The sequence below is a fragment of the Halichoeres trimaculatus genome, unplaced genomic scaffold, assembly GCF_033239565.1.
Source record: "Halichoeres trimaculatus isolate MK-OKI-2021-1 unplaced genomic scaffold, fHalTri1.1 fHalTri1_scaffold_6, whole genome shotgun sequence".
NCBI classification, from domain to species: Eukaryota; Metazoa; Chordata; class Actinopteri; order Labriformes; family Labridae; genus Halichoeres; species Halichoeres trimaculatus.
Genome location: NW_027437184.1, coordinates 13,041,014 through 13,057,819, shown reverse-complemented (window position 1 = coordinate 13,057,819; position 16,806 = coordinate 13,041,014). Strand labels below are relative to the sequence as shown.

General features: G+C 37.7%; 1 protein-coding gene across 1 annotated transcript in view; it reads right to left on the bottom strand.

Moving 5' to 3' along the window:
- LOC141791536 (rho GTPase-activating protein 26-like) overlaps positions 1–16,806 on the bottom strand; it is a 103,000-nt gene that overhangs the window by 18,718 nt on the left and 67,476 nt on the right. The window contains exons 15-20 of the mRNA XM_074672092.1: positions 16,636–16,720; positions 15,657–15,715; positions 7,406–7,511; positions 4,621–4,780; positions 2,427–2,571; positions 1,959–2,154 (exon numbers count right to left, since the gene is read on the bottom strand). Coding sequence (XP_074528193.1) covers positions 1,959–2,154; positions 2,427–2,571; positions 4,621–4,780; positions 7,406–7,511; positions 15,657–15,715; positions 16,636–16,720 — 751 coding nt within the window. The remainder of the gene's footprint in view (positions 1–1,958; positions 2,155–2,426; positions 2,572–4,620; positions 4,781–7,405; positions 7,512–15,656; positions 15,716–16,635; positions 16,721–16,806) is intronic.

The following is a 16,806-nucleotide window of genomic DNA, read 5'->3' as shown; positions in this document are numbered from 1 at the left end:
AAAACCTCATTAAGGTCCAAATGTGCAAAATGCATATTCTAGCAAATTTTTCAACTGGTCTTAAGACCTTGATCAGGTCTGTACTACAGGCTCCTTTGTTTCCCCTTGTGAGAATAAGGCAAAGTGACAAGCTTTGCATCAGACTCTATGTTACTGCAGGTGACTTTTTAAAAGGCATTTACTGACCACATAAGTGGTGACCAGGTGCTGTGCACTTTTTTATGTGGAAACACAACTGCATAGAATTATTGTTCTCCTCTATATCATTTCACAGCTTGATATTTCACACATAATATATACTGTGGTTTCTCTGCTGGAACAAAGAAAGACAGAAGAATGTGAGAATGAGAATCTTGAATAAGTATTTACTGCAGGTTTTTATCTTTCAGTGCAAAACTGCAAAATTAAGTAATATTTGAAGTTATGCCATGTCCTTTTGGAACAACCATAGAGTGGCCCTTAAGAGACAAATCATGATTTCTTCAGTTTGTGTCGCTGTCTGGACTTCAAGAATCCTTTGCAAGAATCAAACCTTATCTAAGAGAAGTGTCCGGGCTTATTGAGTTAATTGATCACATTAAGACTCAACACAAAGTGCTAGTGGGTAATTTCCTTCAGGTACACGTGCCAGAAATGAAACCGAGAAATTCATCAATCCATAGTCAAACCAAATACATGAGTGTAGAAGGGGAACATAAACAAAAGCTCCATGTAATGATCTCAGTTCACGACTGAAGAAAATATGAGATGAAAATGATAGACAGAAAAAGAAAAATAATCAGTTCATGTGCAAACGTCTCAGGAACACCTTCACTGTAAAAACTTATCAAGTGTTTTTCTTTTGTTTTTAGTAAAAAATGTCTTTTTAGACTTGATATGAGCCACATTCGCCAGACTAGTCCAGAAAATCTCATATTTCAAGTTCTTAAAAGATGAAAATGAGGTCTAAACTGCCTATGACAAGTAATAAAAATCTGCCAGTGAGGTAAGAGAAATGTGCTTGTCAAGATTAGAATAATTTCTTAATGCAGGCAAATTTCTCTTACCCCACTGGCAGATTTGTTTGCTTGTTACAGGCAGTTTAGACCTCATTTTTGTCTTTAAATAACTTGAAATAAGAGATTTTTCTGGACTAGTCTGGCGAATGTGGCTCATATCAGGTCTAAAAAGACATTTTTGCCAAAAAAGAGAGAAAAAAACTTGATAAGATTTCAGTTTTTTGCAGTACGGGACGTAAGGTTTGCAGTTTATATACCCACTTTAACATATAGAAACAGTATGGTCGAGCAGACAATCCCCTGGTTTTAATCTCTTATGCTCATATGTGTCTCTGTGTGCACTCAACCACATGCCACTTTGAATTCCATGTGCAAGCGTGTGTGTTTACACCTGTTAGTATCTGCAGGGTGAATTTGTGTGTGTGTGAGCTGTGTTAATGTGGAGGAATATTGCAGAGCAGCTTGTTCAAACCTGTGAAAATATTTGTGTTAGAGTAGAGTCTTCAGTTTCAGTTGAGTGAACTGCCGGTCTGATGCAGGTGCACTTTGTAAGATAGGTCTGAACATACATAACAGGTACTTTTTATAGTTGGATTGTATGGAGAATTTATTTGAGTTGATTACATGACTCCTGTGTGACAAGGTTATGTATATATGCCTGTGAATGGGCTTTTTGTTCTTGTTTTGATTGTAAACCCTGGAAGTCGAACCAAAAGTAGAAACAGCCTTCAACTGCTGCTGTACTCACAGGAACTGAGCCAGAACAGGATGCTTTCGGGATTTGATCTGGCTGCCTGGCAGACACAAAACTTCTTATTCTAACTCCCAGCTACCTCACATGTGCGTGCTAGTGTATGAGCTTTTGATTTGATGATAAAATTGAAGCAGTGAGTAATCTATGGGGCTTTTGTGGGACACCCTCAGTGTCATGATAGGATAATATCCATGTTTTCCACTTACAGTGAGCTGGGTCGAATCTGTCGGGTGTCCTGTGTGTCTCCATCATTGCTGGTCAAGCTGTGTCTCGGGGTCCGACCCTGGCTGCCACTGTTGCTGTTGCTGCTGCTGCTACTGCTGCTGTTGCAGTTGGTGGAGGACGACAGCGGCTGCTGCATCTCAGGGATGTTGGTACTAACGACACTGTTTCTCTTTTCACCTATTAGAGCACATAAGAAGTTGTATCAAGTTTATAGATGCTTCAGTTAGTAACACACTGCTGCATGTAGCCACTCTTTTTTTCTACCACATTTACTTTCCTAAAAGTGCAGATGTGTTTACAAAAAAAATAAAGTATGATATATTTCATGTGAAAGTGGAAGCTGTAGCCACTTTATTTTTCTTCAGCCTACAATATAGAAACAAAAAGGTGTGCAAGCACAAAAAGGAAAAAAAAATACATTCTTTGCCAAGTTAGTTGGTCCTGCTCACCTTTCTGAGAATGTGTTGGTGTGTGAAAGAGTGTGAGAGGCCTCTCGCTGCAAGATGGCGCTTTATTCTCTGCACTTCTCCTTCTAGAGAGGTTGAGCTGCATATTCGTTGGAGCACCTACAGAACTTGGCACCTCCTTGAATATCTGCAAAAAGAAGACATGTAGTTAGTGCAAATACATCCAAAACATCATTATTTATGACTACTAAAAAATCTCACATTCTTTTTAATCCATAGAAAGAGAGCTGAAATATATATACTTTTCTAGCTATATAAAGTATGCATATTAGTTTGTTTATGAATAAAACAGCCAAAGCAGCTCAGACATGGCAACAAAGCTAGATATTTTGAGTCAAAAACACCTTTTAACTGGGAATATGCAGAAACTTAACAGGACACATTGTGGGCTCAGTTTACGATCTGTGGCACGGGTGATCCAAGTGTTTTTTTGCCCATTGGGTTTCTGCAGTTTTTTTCCACAGCTGAAGCTCAAATGCTCACATAAAACATCAGCACAGCATCGATTTATCTATCATCACTTTTCTTTTCTTCTATCATCACTGTTCAGCCAGCTTCCCACTAAGAGCTCCACATGGAAAAGCAATTTCAGGGCTCAGGATTCAACTTTAACACTTTGTTGTGTTAGGTTGGGTAGCACCAATGGAAGATTGTCATAATCATGATCAAATCATACAGCAGGATGAAATGGAACCAGTATTAGTTGCACACACAGTTCATCCAGCTTTTTATGTGACCGTTAGTATGTTAAGTTAAGAGACTGATAAAAACACTTCATTCTTGTGTCAGATTAAGATTCGCAAACAAAAAAAAGATGATGCTTGTGGATAAATGACAGACAGCACTCTGCAGCAACACAGCTGTGATGATAAGATGTTTTAAAGCATTTAGCTTCGCATGGACTCACTTTACTCTTTTGTTTACTTTTCAAGAAAGCCTGAATGACTGCGAGGATGAAAACACTGTGCACCACACACACACGCACATGCATGCACGTGCACACGCACACATCCTGTACTTACATCAACATATGTAAAATGTCATGTGGTTATGCATAATGTTGTGAGTGCAATAGCATGTGTGCAAAATGCAGGGGTCTTATTTCTGTGTTGCCATGGTGACATATATGTAAGCAGTTTTGCTTGTCACCAAGCTGACTGGGTCTGGGGAATATGAAACATACCAGAGGTGCATCATTTAAAAAAGGGATGGCTGTGGTTATGTCAGGGATAATGAAGAATTAGGGGTCTTTATAAACCCCAAAATGACTTAAATCAAGGTAACTTCCTGAAGAAATAAAAACATGACAAGAATGTAAAAAAATACTGACTTCAAACAAGCTGTAACTGAGATTCCCCTTCCAAAAGTTTTAGGTCGTTTTTTCACTCAACCAGTAGTCATTAAGCTAACATTATCCTCCTAGCTGTGATGACTGGTTAAAGCTACAGGTCCCCCCCTGCTCAAGCACCAGCTGCTCCAGAAGCATCAGTTTCCTACAGCACTAACATTTTTGCACCTTGAGACTACATTAGCAGCTCTCTCCGAGGTCTCCAACGTCTGAGGTTAGGAATTTAAAACTGCCATTGCGTCAAGTATTTAGTAAAAATGATATCTTATTAGGATTGACATGAGCTACATTCACTCGACAAGTCCAGAAAATTCCAAGATATTAAAAGACAAAAAATGAAACCTGAAGAAAAAAAATACTGTTTGTTTTCTTGTATGGAGACATAATTCTGATTTTGAAAGACGATTAGCATTGTTTTTATCTGTAGAGGCTGATGTTTGGTTTTTTGTCTCTTTTCTTAACATTCTTCTGAAAAGTAAGACATAAACATTTGCTTAGAAATTAGTTTTGCAGCGTCTCTCTTCAACACACCAGTCACAGATGTAATATTCTACATAGGTTTAATGAATTGTTTAAGTGTCTCATTAATAACAATATGTTAAAAAACATGCTTTAATTATTTCAAATGGTGGGTTTTGCAGTATCCATGTTGCTCTGGTAAATGCTGGTATGTAGCTGACAATTTTTCTGTGCTCTACCACATAGCAGCAAAACAGAAAGAGATCCCCAATGACACACTCAATAGGTTAATCCAATTTCCCATCATGTCTCCAATGTCCCAGGTGGTTTGTGCTATTTATCAGTTTATACACACTCTCGTCCTCTCACCCTGTCATGGTGCTCTATAAGGATCTCCACAACAATGTTCTGAAACTTGATGTCCATGATGGCTGCCACTGTCTCCTCCTGTGGGCGGAGCAGAGTCGGCCCAAAGACCACACCCAGGTTGGCGATGGTCATCAGGTTCTGCTGGTGGTGACTGGCCACACTGTTGAGAGTGAGGGGTAGACAGAAGAAGTTAGTTCCTCATGTTTGTACAAATCTTATAAAAAGCACATTGATCCTTTTTTGCAGCACTACTCATTTTCTCATACACACAATGAACTGTGTGTGTCGTGAGTATGTAATCACTTGATAATTTATTCTATATTCCTCCCAGCAGTAAAGAAAAAATGTAGCTGTTACGGAGCCAGCTTTTTTTTATATCCTGTTTCCAGCAGCAAGCAAAATGATTCTGAGCAGAAAACTCTGATAAAACCCCTCTGATCTACTCGTCTTTACAGCACATAACTATAATTAGTGCCTGGCTCAATACTCTTATTTTAACATTGAGTAACTATGAGTTGTTAACCACACCCCTGTAACCTTGCCTTTATAATATTTCAGTTTTGTAAGTTAATCATTTGTCAGTGTTGTGTTTACGACCTGTTCCCCTGTCATATCGTCATACTGCAAATAGACATTTTATGAGCCATGTGAAGTAACAAGTTGCCCTTTCGAACAGCAGTACTACTGTTTCACCCCAAATGGAAACAAGTCAGACACTCCACTCTTAAGTGTTACAACCAAATGGGACTCCCTGAAGTGACTGAGCTGTTGGAGCATCTTGTCAGAATCAGAACTTAACCTGACACATTTCCACGCTTTCCCACACCTTCAGATCCTGCTTGTACACCCAAAAGATGAACTGTTGAAACTTTTATGTAGGTCTGTTAAGCTGATTAGTGTGACTCATTTCTTATCAGTGAGGAAAAGCCTCTGAAGTTTACTGCATCTCTGTCATAGAGACAGTAGTTGTGTAAGGGAGCACATGGTTTAGCGAGATCTGCCTAATACGCTTACAGCTGTGTGTTTATCTATTGATAGAACCTTTCAATCCCTCTGGTAATATTGGTTTCACGAGGCACAGGTGCCAATAAACCTTCTGATGTGATTCAAACTGAAGTCACACTCAGGTGTGTAAACTGTAATCCACAAACTGAACATGTAAGTCAGGTGTAATCTGCTAAATCCAGGTTAAGATGTGCATGTCCTCAGAATACCTACATTCCTGCTGTATAAACATGGCTGATGTCCCATTTATCTCCCTGTATATCATGGAACTGCTGTTCAAGGAAAGCCCCATAAAGCCACTGGGCTTAGATGTGGGTTTAGAGTGAATACACAATGCAGGTTGCAGGCTTTTGGGAAATAATAGACATAAGTCAATGGTGTAATGCCCTGTCTATTCTTTTGCTGATGGGCTACAGCAGCACAAGGTTACACAAAAGTGTTGTATAAACTGTTTATAAAAACAGATCTGGAGAGAAAATTTGATGAAATTGTAAAAATATTTTTTAACTGTATTTGATTAAAAATAGTACAAACACATGAAATGTTAAGACTGAAAATTTAATATTGTTTCATAAATAAGATACATTCATTTCTTATTTGCTGACAGAAATGTCTTAAAACTAACACAGGGTGTTATTCTATTTTTTCTAATCTAGTCTGGTCAAAAACATCTTTAGGCAGATGTTGGCCTGCCATTTCTGTTCCTTTGTAGATGGTTAAGAAGCTATTCTTTTCCATTTAATTAGGGTATGATGGGCCTGGATGTAGTAAAAACCTTGAAGGAACATACCTCACTAATTAGGTAACTGTGCAACAGGTCAATAATTTGACTGGGTATGAGAAAAAAAGATGCCCAAAGGTGGCTGAGTCTCAAAAGTGATGATGGAAAGAGGTTAAACACGTTGTGCAAGACTGCTGGAGCAAATTTTAATTTCTGAATACCGTTCTTAAGGATAAAATAGCAAAAAATTCAGAGATTTATTCATATGTAGAACAAAGATTTATTCAAAATACTTAAAATCTGAAGGAAATTATATATAAGAAGGACAAGACAAAAACTAAAACAAAAAACAATCAGGATAGCCGTAAACTTTAGGTCATTGGAGGTACGGTGCTAAAAACAGAAATGACTCTGCAGTGGAAGTCACTGCATGGGCTCCAAATTATATCCTAAAAATCATTTTTCTGTGTTTCACTAGGACATAACTTCAGGTTCAAAACTCAAAAAGCTGTTTTCAACATAAAGCTGATACTAAAAATGAAACATTTATTTAGAAGTCATAAAACAATTTTCATGGGGTGGTTGTGTGTGTGTCTGTATATATATATATATATATATATATATATATATATATATATATATATATATATATATATATATATATTTTTTATTTTATTTTTTCTATAAACCATTAAAATAATCCTCACTAGGTTGTCACCAGGTAGCTCAAACGTTTTCCGTCATCCACATAAGACCTTAACCTGACTATTAACCCCTCACTGCCTTCATTGGATGAGCCTGGGAAATAGATTTGTCCCAGTAGCGGCTGGATGGGTTTCTATTTTTGGTGCACAGAGCCTTAATGCAAGTGGTCAAGAGATTACATGATTCTCTAATCCTCCTCGAGGATGAACAACAACAATAATCAAGCTGAGGAGAATTACAGCAAGTTGAGAGAGTTCAAAATTAAGCCCAGAGCTGTTTCCAGGGAGGTACAGAGTCAGATATAGTCAAAAATGTATGACTGTAGTTTTCCATGTGTGTGAGGTCTACACCTACTTGGACAGGTGTTTAATCAGAAGCTCCAACATCTGTCTGTTCTTTTCAGGCAGCCGGTGCACCAAGGCGTGGATCTCTGTCACTCTGGCTTCAGGGTTGTCTAACTCTGGAAGATAGAAAGAAAAAAAGAGAGTGGAACAGTTGAATAAATAAAGGCTTCACCTTGGAGGTCACATTTCATAACTTTTGAGGGCCAAAACAAACACTGAAGAGGTAAACTATAGCCAAGCAGAATAAGTTTATTGATCAAAAAAAATTCTTAGTACAAAAATAATTGCAAGACCTTCAGAGGGAGACAAGCAGTGGTACTGCACTTCATAAGACTTAGAAAACAAAAATTAAACGGCATGACTCTAAGGGTGATAAGAATAACATTGGATAATGATTTATTTGGTAGCACATTTTCTGTCCACTTTCACTGATTCAATACAAACTCTCAAAGGCAAAGTCCTCCTGCTCTCACATATTATCACTCAGTGTGTAGGATGAACAATTTAATCAATCATTCTTCTTTGAACTACTTCAGTTCCTAACTGTTATTGTTTTCAAATAAAACTGCTGATTTTTTTTTGTATTTTTTCAAGAGTTTCACACATTAGGTAGAAAACTCTCAGGCTTGTGCCTTTTTTTTTTTACCAGAAATGGGATAAAACAATTAGACCTTCAGGGATCAGGGACAGACCATCATATGCCTGAGGACTGAATCAGAGTCAAAGTTAAAGTGCCCAACCAAACAAACTTGTTTTTGCAACACTAGCCCCAAAGATCATCCCCCACCACATTACATAGCTGAGATAAAAAATGAAGCACTGAAGGATTCAGAGACGGATGGGGAGGTAGTTCCAGCCACTTGGTGTTGAACTCTGCTGCAAAGTAGGAGAGCTCTGTGTCCAGGTGATTAACAGGTAGACAGGCAGGGCAGAGAGACAGGCAGGGCAGAGCGACCTGGCGCAGATGAACGACTATAATAAGTCATGGCTGCAGAGCCAGTCGATGGAGAGATGACGGCAGACTCACACTAGATCAACCCTCAGGCCCTGACTGTCAGCACCAGTCAATACATTTCCAACTAGCAGAGAATCTGCACAGACTCACACACACATTTTCCACTAACCAAGAGAGCTGACAAGTTCGGATTTGTACACACCCCGTCACTGAGATACACAGAAGACAGTGACCAATTATTAAAAAGCTGTAACACAAACACACACACACACACACACACACACACACACACACACACACACACACACACACACACACACACACACACACACACACACACACACACACACACACACACACACACACACACACACACACACACACACACACACACACAGATAGAAGAAGTGCTGGAAACACAGATACAGACAAGATACTCTAGGTGAGATGCACATGGGCGTCCACGTCCAGCACTCCCACACATATCTACAAACAGATGCAGGCACACAAAAGCAGAAACACTCTACACTGCCCCTATCATACCCACCACTTCATTAATTTAATGCTAAAGCGCACTTATATTTACCTTCAGATCTTGTACATCAGTGGTCTGCAACCTTTACATCTAAAGGCAGCATTTTGCCTCAGCTCACCTGGGTTAAAGTCATTCCAGAGAAACAAAATATATTCTTTCTTCACAATGAATATAAAAAAGTGAATGTAATTGTAAATACGGTGAAAATCAAGTGAATTATTATCTAATTGGAAAGTTTTTAGAATTTATTGTTTAGAACGTATTATAATTTATTTTTTGTTTTTTTAAAAACTGCAAAAAATTCACATTTTGAAATTTTACCAAAAAAATAATTTAAAAAAATGCAAAAAGTATATATGCCAGAAAATTGTTGACATTTTATAAATTTTCATTAATTTTAATTGTTTTAATTCAAAAGTTAAATAAGATGTGATAAATTTACGAAAAATTTCAACAGATTCTTGAAACTTCAATTAAGTGCTAAAATTTAAAAAAAATATCTGAAATTTCAAAAATTGTAAATTTATTAAACATTTAAAAAATTGATAAATTGTTAAAATTTGCTATTTTAATAAATAAATGGAAATTTAAAAAAGTTTCAAAATATTTAAACATCTTAAAATAATCAAAAAAAAATGAAATCTCAGAAAATTAGCAAAAATGTTTCAAAGTATTTTAAATTTAAAAAAAAAACTGCAGAAAAAATACTTTTTTTGCAATTTCAAAACCTTTGCATAATTTTGCTTTATTTCTAATTTTTTTTTTAGAATTTCTAAAAATCAAACTTGATTTATATTGCAAAACTAAAAAAAATGAAATATAAAACAATTACAAAACTAAAAAATTGGAATTTAAAAAATTTGCAAAAAAAAAACTAATATAAAAAATATCCAAAAATATCAATCACCTTGAAATTTCAAAAATTTAAAGAAATTTAAATGTAATGTTTTTTCTAAAAATAATCAAATACTTTTGAAATGATACTTGAATTTGATTTCATTTGTTGATAATATCGCCTGACCCACCCTTTTTTTGTTTTCTTTGTTTGTGCTTGCTAATATCTTGCCACATATCAAGCATGGATGTTAAGCCAGGCGTGTTTGCTAAATGAATCCATCTACACAGAATGACAACAAAATGAAATTCTGTATTTTCTTCCTGATTTGTCTTTTTGTAGATTTGGTTATCTTACCAGGGGTGTAAAACTTGAGGTTAGCCACAGATGCATAAAAGGTTGGTCGGTTGTAGTGAAGTGGAGCAGTGGCAGGCTTTATTGCAAGATGTGATACATGTTTAGTTCAACAAAATGTCAACGCATGATTTTATTTAGAACCAAGTCTAAAAATCATCAATTTCCTCTGTAAGAAACGTAAAAATTCATTAATTCAGTGATATTTTTTTAAAGCAACAATGAGCCACTGCAAGCGCAGTCACAGGTGGCAGACCCTTGCTGTACATGACACATGGGAAGAGAGATTTTTACTTAGATATGATTTTTTCAGGTTTCAGGGTCAATATCACTGAACACTCTGCAGCAGTTTATTGTACTGAGAATACAAAAAGGTGTACACATTGTTTTTCCAGATTCTTCCTTATTGTTGGCTCTGTAATGAACTCCAACACAGACAAACAGGTAAATCAAATGACTCACCTGTGGAGAAATTCTAATTAACCTTCATGTTTATGCCATGCTATCCAGGCCATTTTAAATGTCACTGTTAATGAGATGGGTTTGTGATTTGTAGACTTATCACAACAGAACTCTAAACTTAGATACATGACAAGTGAAAAAAGAATAAAATCAAAACCCTTTTTAATGGCATGGCACCACAAAACAAACTCTGTGGCATCCAAGAACTCAATTATGTCACTTTTGAATTAAATCGTGCACTCTGTTGGTAGAGATGTCAGTAAGATTTCATTAAGATAACAAGGAGACCTCAAGCAAAATGTTTCTTTGAATTTTTCATAATCCAGAGATGTGTGGTGATATTTGTAGCTAGGTTGCATGCCCTTTGTCAACACTTCTATCTTTTGAAAAAAACTCAAATAGAAAGCATAAAATGTGCCTTTGAGTTGCCATAATGACAGCTGCAACAGATATTATTACACACGGCAAGAGCTACTTTTACTGCGGCCTTCATCACTTGATGCATATCAATATTATGCATTCACTTCTTTGTCATCTTGTATATATCAGAACTTTGAACACAAATTTATCTAATAAATCCTTAATCACTTCTTTCGCTTCTTTCATGTCTTTGTTCAGCTCTCAGTTCTTAATTGAAAAACATCAGCTCTATAGCAGCTCTTGTCTGAAGAGAGAAAAAGAAAAAATATATAAAGAAATCTGGGATTTGGCCTCTTCAAAACTTCATCCTACCATGTGAAAAGCTGGGTTTGACACTAATTATGTATGAAGTACATAATTTAAAAGTGAAAGCCACTAATGCTAACATACACACCTACATGCACAAAATGAAGTGTGCGTGACTTCAAGAAGCTGCTGACCATCATCTAATCATCATGCAACACCATGAGCTCCACCTGTCTACTTACTCATTTTCCATTTTTTATAACTAATGACTCCACCTGTGCAGTGTAAGGTTGTATAACCTAAAGGAACTGGCTTTGATTGGTAGTGTAGTTGGATGCAAGAAAATTATTTTGATATAAAAACAGAAAAGAAAAGAAAACGTTTTAATATCTTGAAAAAGTTGGTTTTAGAAAACCATGCCCTTTTCTGGAGTTAAAGAAGACTCGTAAATTATTACAAAATGAATGAATGCATTTCCCCTTAAAGGATACACACCAACAGAGCTCCAAACATGGCTAATTTGTGGATCCTTATCATTTGCTGGGCTTTTATCCTAGGAAATTAAACCTTAACACAGGCACTAAACTTGAGTGTGGGGAAATTGCCAGCATGTCACTGATTATCTTATAATTTCATGTGGGCAATGAGCATCACAGTAAGAGTGAGACTACTTCGAAATCAGTGAAAAACACCTCACAGTGTCTTTAAAGGCTCTGTAAGGACTATCCCTTTTGCATTGATTGCAGTGAAACCTTTGGTCAGAATTGCGAGTGTTTTTCTAGGATAAAGACTCCATTTCCCATGAGCCCCTACACTGACTGCCATAAGGACATGACTTTTGCCAAGGCGTGCAATTGCCCCAGAAGCAAATGAATAAAGAGCAGATCACCCTTTTAACAACCTTTCTTTGTTCAAGGAAAGCTTTTTTGCAGGATGCAAAGGGACCAGGTAATGTACTAATTTATTGCTACATAGCGCTGTTGTTTGAAATGTGACAACTCACTTCCCACTGTTAAACTTTTCTGGCTGATTAAGTTTCTTAACGTTGACTTTCAGCCAACGTGTCATAAATGGATTGTGTGCTCCAGAGAAAATCTGACCTGACCACAGGTACTAAGTAATCGCATTTAGAAATAACAAATGTTGGCGCCACTAATCTCTTTATAAATTTTGGATTATGAACAGGCAAATTAAAAACAATGAGACTATTTCATGTAGAAGGTTCCCACATGGCCTTCAGGAGTCTTTAAAACAGATAAAAACTTAGAGAGGGGCTACGTCATCATCATAAAGCTTACAAACCTGAATGCAACTGGTCCAAATATACAGAGAAACCTTTGATTAATGCATGGCACTTAAGAAAGCACTGCATACCTGATAATATGCCCAGTAACACTAATCAATACTTTCTAAACAAAGACTATGGCTGCTTTTGAGACATAATACAGCCCACTTTTCTGACTTAACCTCTGTGAGCTTTGTTTAAGAGAGTGATAGGAGCGTTCATTGTCTGTGGACTGCTGCACAATGATGCCGGTTGAACTCAAAGTCAAACTGTACATTAGCGTCAAACTCAGCTCATGGCCACCATTTTTCATTCCTATATTGTCGGCCATCCTTTCATCCCTTCCTTTGTGGACAAGGCTATGCTTCATCAATAAAGGAGATGCAAGGTTACTTTCAAAAAAAAAAAAAAAATTCAAGTAGTTCAGGCGGATCCTTTAACTCACAGAGATGTGAATAGAAGGAATTCAGTAGCATGAGAACAGACAGAAATGTAAGAGAAAGACAAAGCTGAAATATGAGGAGATTAAAAGACAGAAAAGAGAAAGAAGAACTGTAATTAACACCTATTTGGAATCTAAAACCTTGCTGTCTTGCCTCGAAGTTTCAGATCCTGATCACTTAGTGCATGTTACAAAACTTTCTTTCGTAGTCCAAGGGACATATGAGAAGGATCATTTCCGTGAGAATACACTGAAACGACTGTTCGGATTTAAGCAATCAATCTTCAAGACAGCTGAGCGTATTATGAAAGTAAAATTCCTCCTGCTGACCCAACACACCACACCCATCAGGTGCTTGCGGAAAAAATTGAGATTTTTGCAGATGTTTTTTTCCCCTGATTAAACCTCAAAAAACGCAGCTCTCTGTTTAAACCTGATACTTTAATCCAGAGTAAGATGTGTTGGGGGAAGTTAGGCAAGACGAAACCAAAGGAGGAGAATAAAGGAGGAGGAGGAGGAGGAGGAGCAAGGTGGAGTTGGGGAGAAACCAGAGGAGGAGAAAGGGGGGAGCTAAAAGACTGAGTTCATCTGAGGACGCTGTCCTTAAAACACCCCACTGTGTCTGCAAAATACTGCTCTGGGAAACAAAACGTGCGCTCACACAAGCAGACACACATGCATTCACAGACTCATTCATGACATGCAAATGCAGACAGCAACTGATGAATGGCTGAGGGAGAGACGGGGGAGACTTAGTGGAAATAAGTATCACAGCAGGGAGAAATCAATCTGCAAGCAATACCTTAGCAAGACCCATTATACTCTAAGATTATTTCAAAACCATGAGTCCATATATCATAAAGCAGGTAACCAGCTGATTTCAAAGCAGTGATCTTGGCATCTTCTCACGCCACACTCTTTATTCCTTTCTGCTAATACATCCTTCAACACACTTTCCTCTCCAGTTGGCCTAATATGAAGCTATTTCCTGGCACTGCTGCCAGAGACACACTCATTTCCCTGAGTTCCTTCCCCTGTTCACTCAACTTTCTGAAGGTTAGGCTGTTGACAAAGAAAACAGGTCAATGAGACATCCTGTAGGAGAGCATTTAACTACACCTGGAGCTGCTAGAGAAGATCTGCATGGCAAAGGAAGAAAAACAGCACAAAAAGGAAAGAGATTTGTGTTTGGTGGATTATTAAGTTGTTGTTGTAACATTGCTTCTTCACTATAAATGAGATCCTGTTTGTTTCACTTTCAAATGCTGCCACAGGTGTAAGGAACATGAATTTGTAGGATGAGCAGCAGAACTGAGTTTGCAGGTTGCACCCATGAAAAGTTTTCCAAATCCTCTCTGCCAATGCCAAACAGCTTATTTTGCCATTAACCCATTTTGCCACTGCCAAAGTGTATCACTGTCATTTTCTCCTCACAATGAAAAATCACAATGGTACTAATGCAACTTTTTCCACTAACATGCTAGTAGTAGGGATGGGCACCCAGTTAGGTACTTTTATAGGTACCAAATTCTGTCAAAAGTACCGGGTATCAATTCACATAAAATCAAAAGGTACCATGTTAAGGTAGCTAAATACATCCTTGTGGTTGGGAGGGAAAGAAAGAGTAGGTGATTTTCGGTAATGATACCAGGTACCAGGCATCATTACCGTATCATTTCAAATGTGGAAGGGACCCATCCCTAGCCAGTAGACAACTTAGACAAAGATTTTGGTTTATAAAATAGTTTCCGAGTGGTTTGTGTCACATGACATTATCTGCTTCCTGCTCCTTCAGGTGGAAAACATGGTGGATGCAAATCTTTCTGGAAAGAGCCAATTTTCATAAATTTATTGTGATTTTCCCGCAAAACATATTTATAGTTATTTAATCATTCAAGTCTTTAGAGTAACCTCCACCAAAAATTGTACCTGGGATAAATGTTTTTTTGTTTATGGGCTAATTTCTATGAGTGGACAACAAAAGCTACCGGTGGGCACATGGCTAGTTGCTAACTGAAGAAAACACTGCCTGCAACATTGCTCATAATGGACTTATTAGGTGCAATTTTCTTGACACACAAGTACTTACCATAACCAATGCCCACACCTACCAACAATTGTTGCCAGTCATAAAAGTTCTATTGTCCTTAAAACAAAGCATAAAATGGCAAAAATAACATGGTTCAGAGGGACTCCACTGGTAAAACTATATGCCTTACAACTCTGAAAAAATTGGGCATTAATGGGTCAACTCTTGTTGGTGGATTGGCTGATTGAGGGCAAATTAAACTAAGATGTTTTAGTTCAACAAACAAAACCATTCACAGACTTGGACATGGTTGTCTTCAGTAAATCTGCGCCCCCAAACCTTGAATCCTCATGGGAAATTAACATTATATGAAAACACTAAAGCAGAACTCATACTGTGAACCACTCACAACACAAAGTGGCACAGCAGGGCGTTAAGCTTTATGAGCGTAATGTGGTAGAGGTGATCCAGTGGGTGCACTTGAATCTCAGTGGGTTAGCTGCCTGACTGTAAAAGCAAGTCATGACCCCTCAAAGTATGAATCATTAATGTTCATATTTTCTAAATTAAATCAAAAATCTTCCTTAAACTTTTTTTTTCATAGAAAAGAGCAGGTGAGGACAAAGATGGAAGCCCCTGAAGAAGCAAACACCCTTCAGGCTGTACTCACTGAAAGACAAAAAAAGAAAAACACTTACTTGCAGCTTTGATAAAGCTCCTCTGGTACTGGTACGTCATGAGGGGTGCAGGAAGCATCCTGGGAACACACAAGACAACAAAGTGTTAGCTTTAAAACTGGAGCAACCTGCTCCAGTCCATCAATGTGAACAGTTCTGGATGGTCAGTCCTATACGCATGTTCTCCTGCTCGTCTCTCCTCGCTGACATGTTGGCTTGCACAGTCAGACGTCGGTTTGACTGCTGCCTGAGGAGCGTAATGGCTCTGGTTGCTTTCCAATGGGGCCTGTCCTGATGTGTTCATGCTGTAAATGTGTGTCTGTGGTGTGTGATAGCTGACTGCTTATGTGCTAACGAGTGCATGTCTGTGTAAGTACGTGTGTGCATGTAAGTGTGTCTGTGTGTAGATTCATTCAGTATCAGCAGGCTGAACACAGCTTGAACACCACTGTTCCCTCCGTTTGCTTTCATGCTTTTTTGCTTCCATTTAACGGCCTATTCCCCACCGGTTCACAATCCTGACGCCTTAAAAAATGTGAGGTGTCCTGAAAGAAGCTGTATAACTATTACCAGATAAACCAACAAAGCTACTGAAAAAACATGATGGTTAGAAACTTTGAAAAAGTTGTTTCCTAGAATTCAGACATGGATAAAGTGAGTGGTTTATGACAATAAAATACATAAAAAATGTAGGGAGTAACCAATTTACTGAGTTCAATTCAGGCAAGAGGGTTTCATTATAAAGCTGCATGGGCTAAAAACACTTGATAACAACAGAAATAAAAAGAGCAGGTCAATGTTTGTGAACAAAAGTGATAATTTAGAGGTGTGTGAAGAGCAATCAGGTGTTAACCACTGGGTCTTTGTTAGAGCAGACATTCACTGACTGAATACTGAAGCACACAAATAACCAACAAAAAAACATCTCAAGCATGCGAGGTTGTATTACAGCTTTTTTTATCACTTTGCGTGTCCAGTAATTCAAGCTTTTCACACACACCTGAGATAGTGCTTGATGGCGCTTGTGATGGTCTTGATCTCCCACTCTGGGTTGTCCAGCTCCACGTCTGCACATGTCTTAGGATCTGATAGACAAGAATAAAAAAGATTTGAAATACAAAGGAGGAATTTTTTTCTAACAAATTGAACAAATTTTTGGTGATTCTCTACT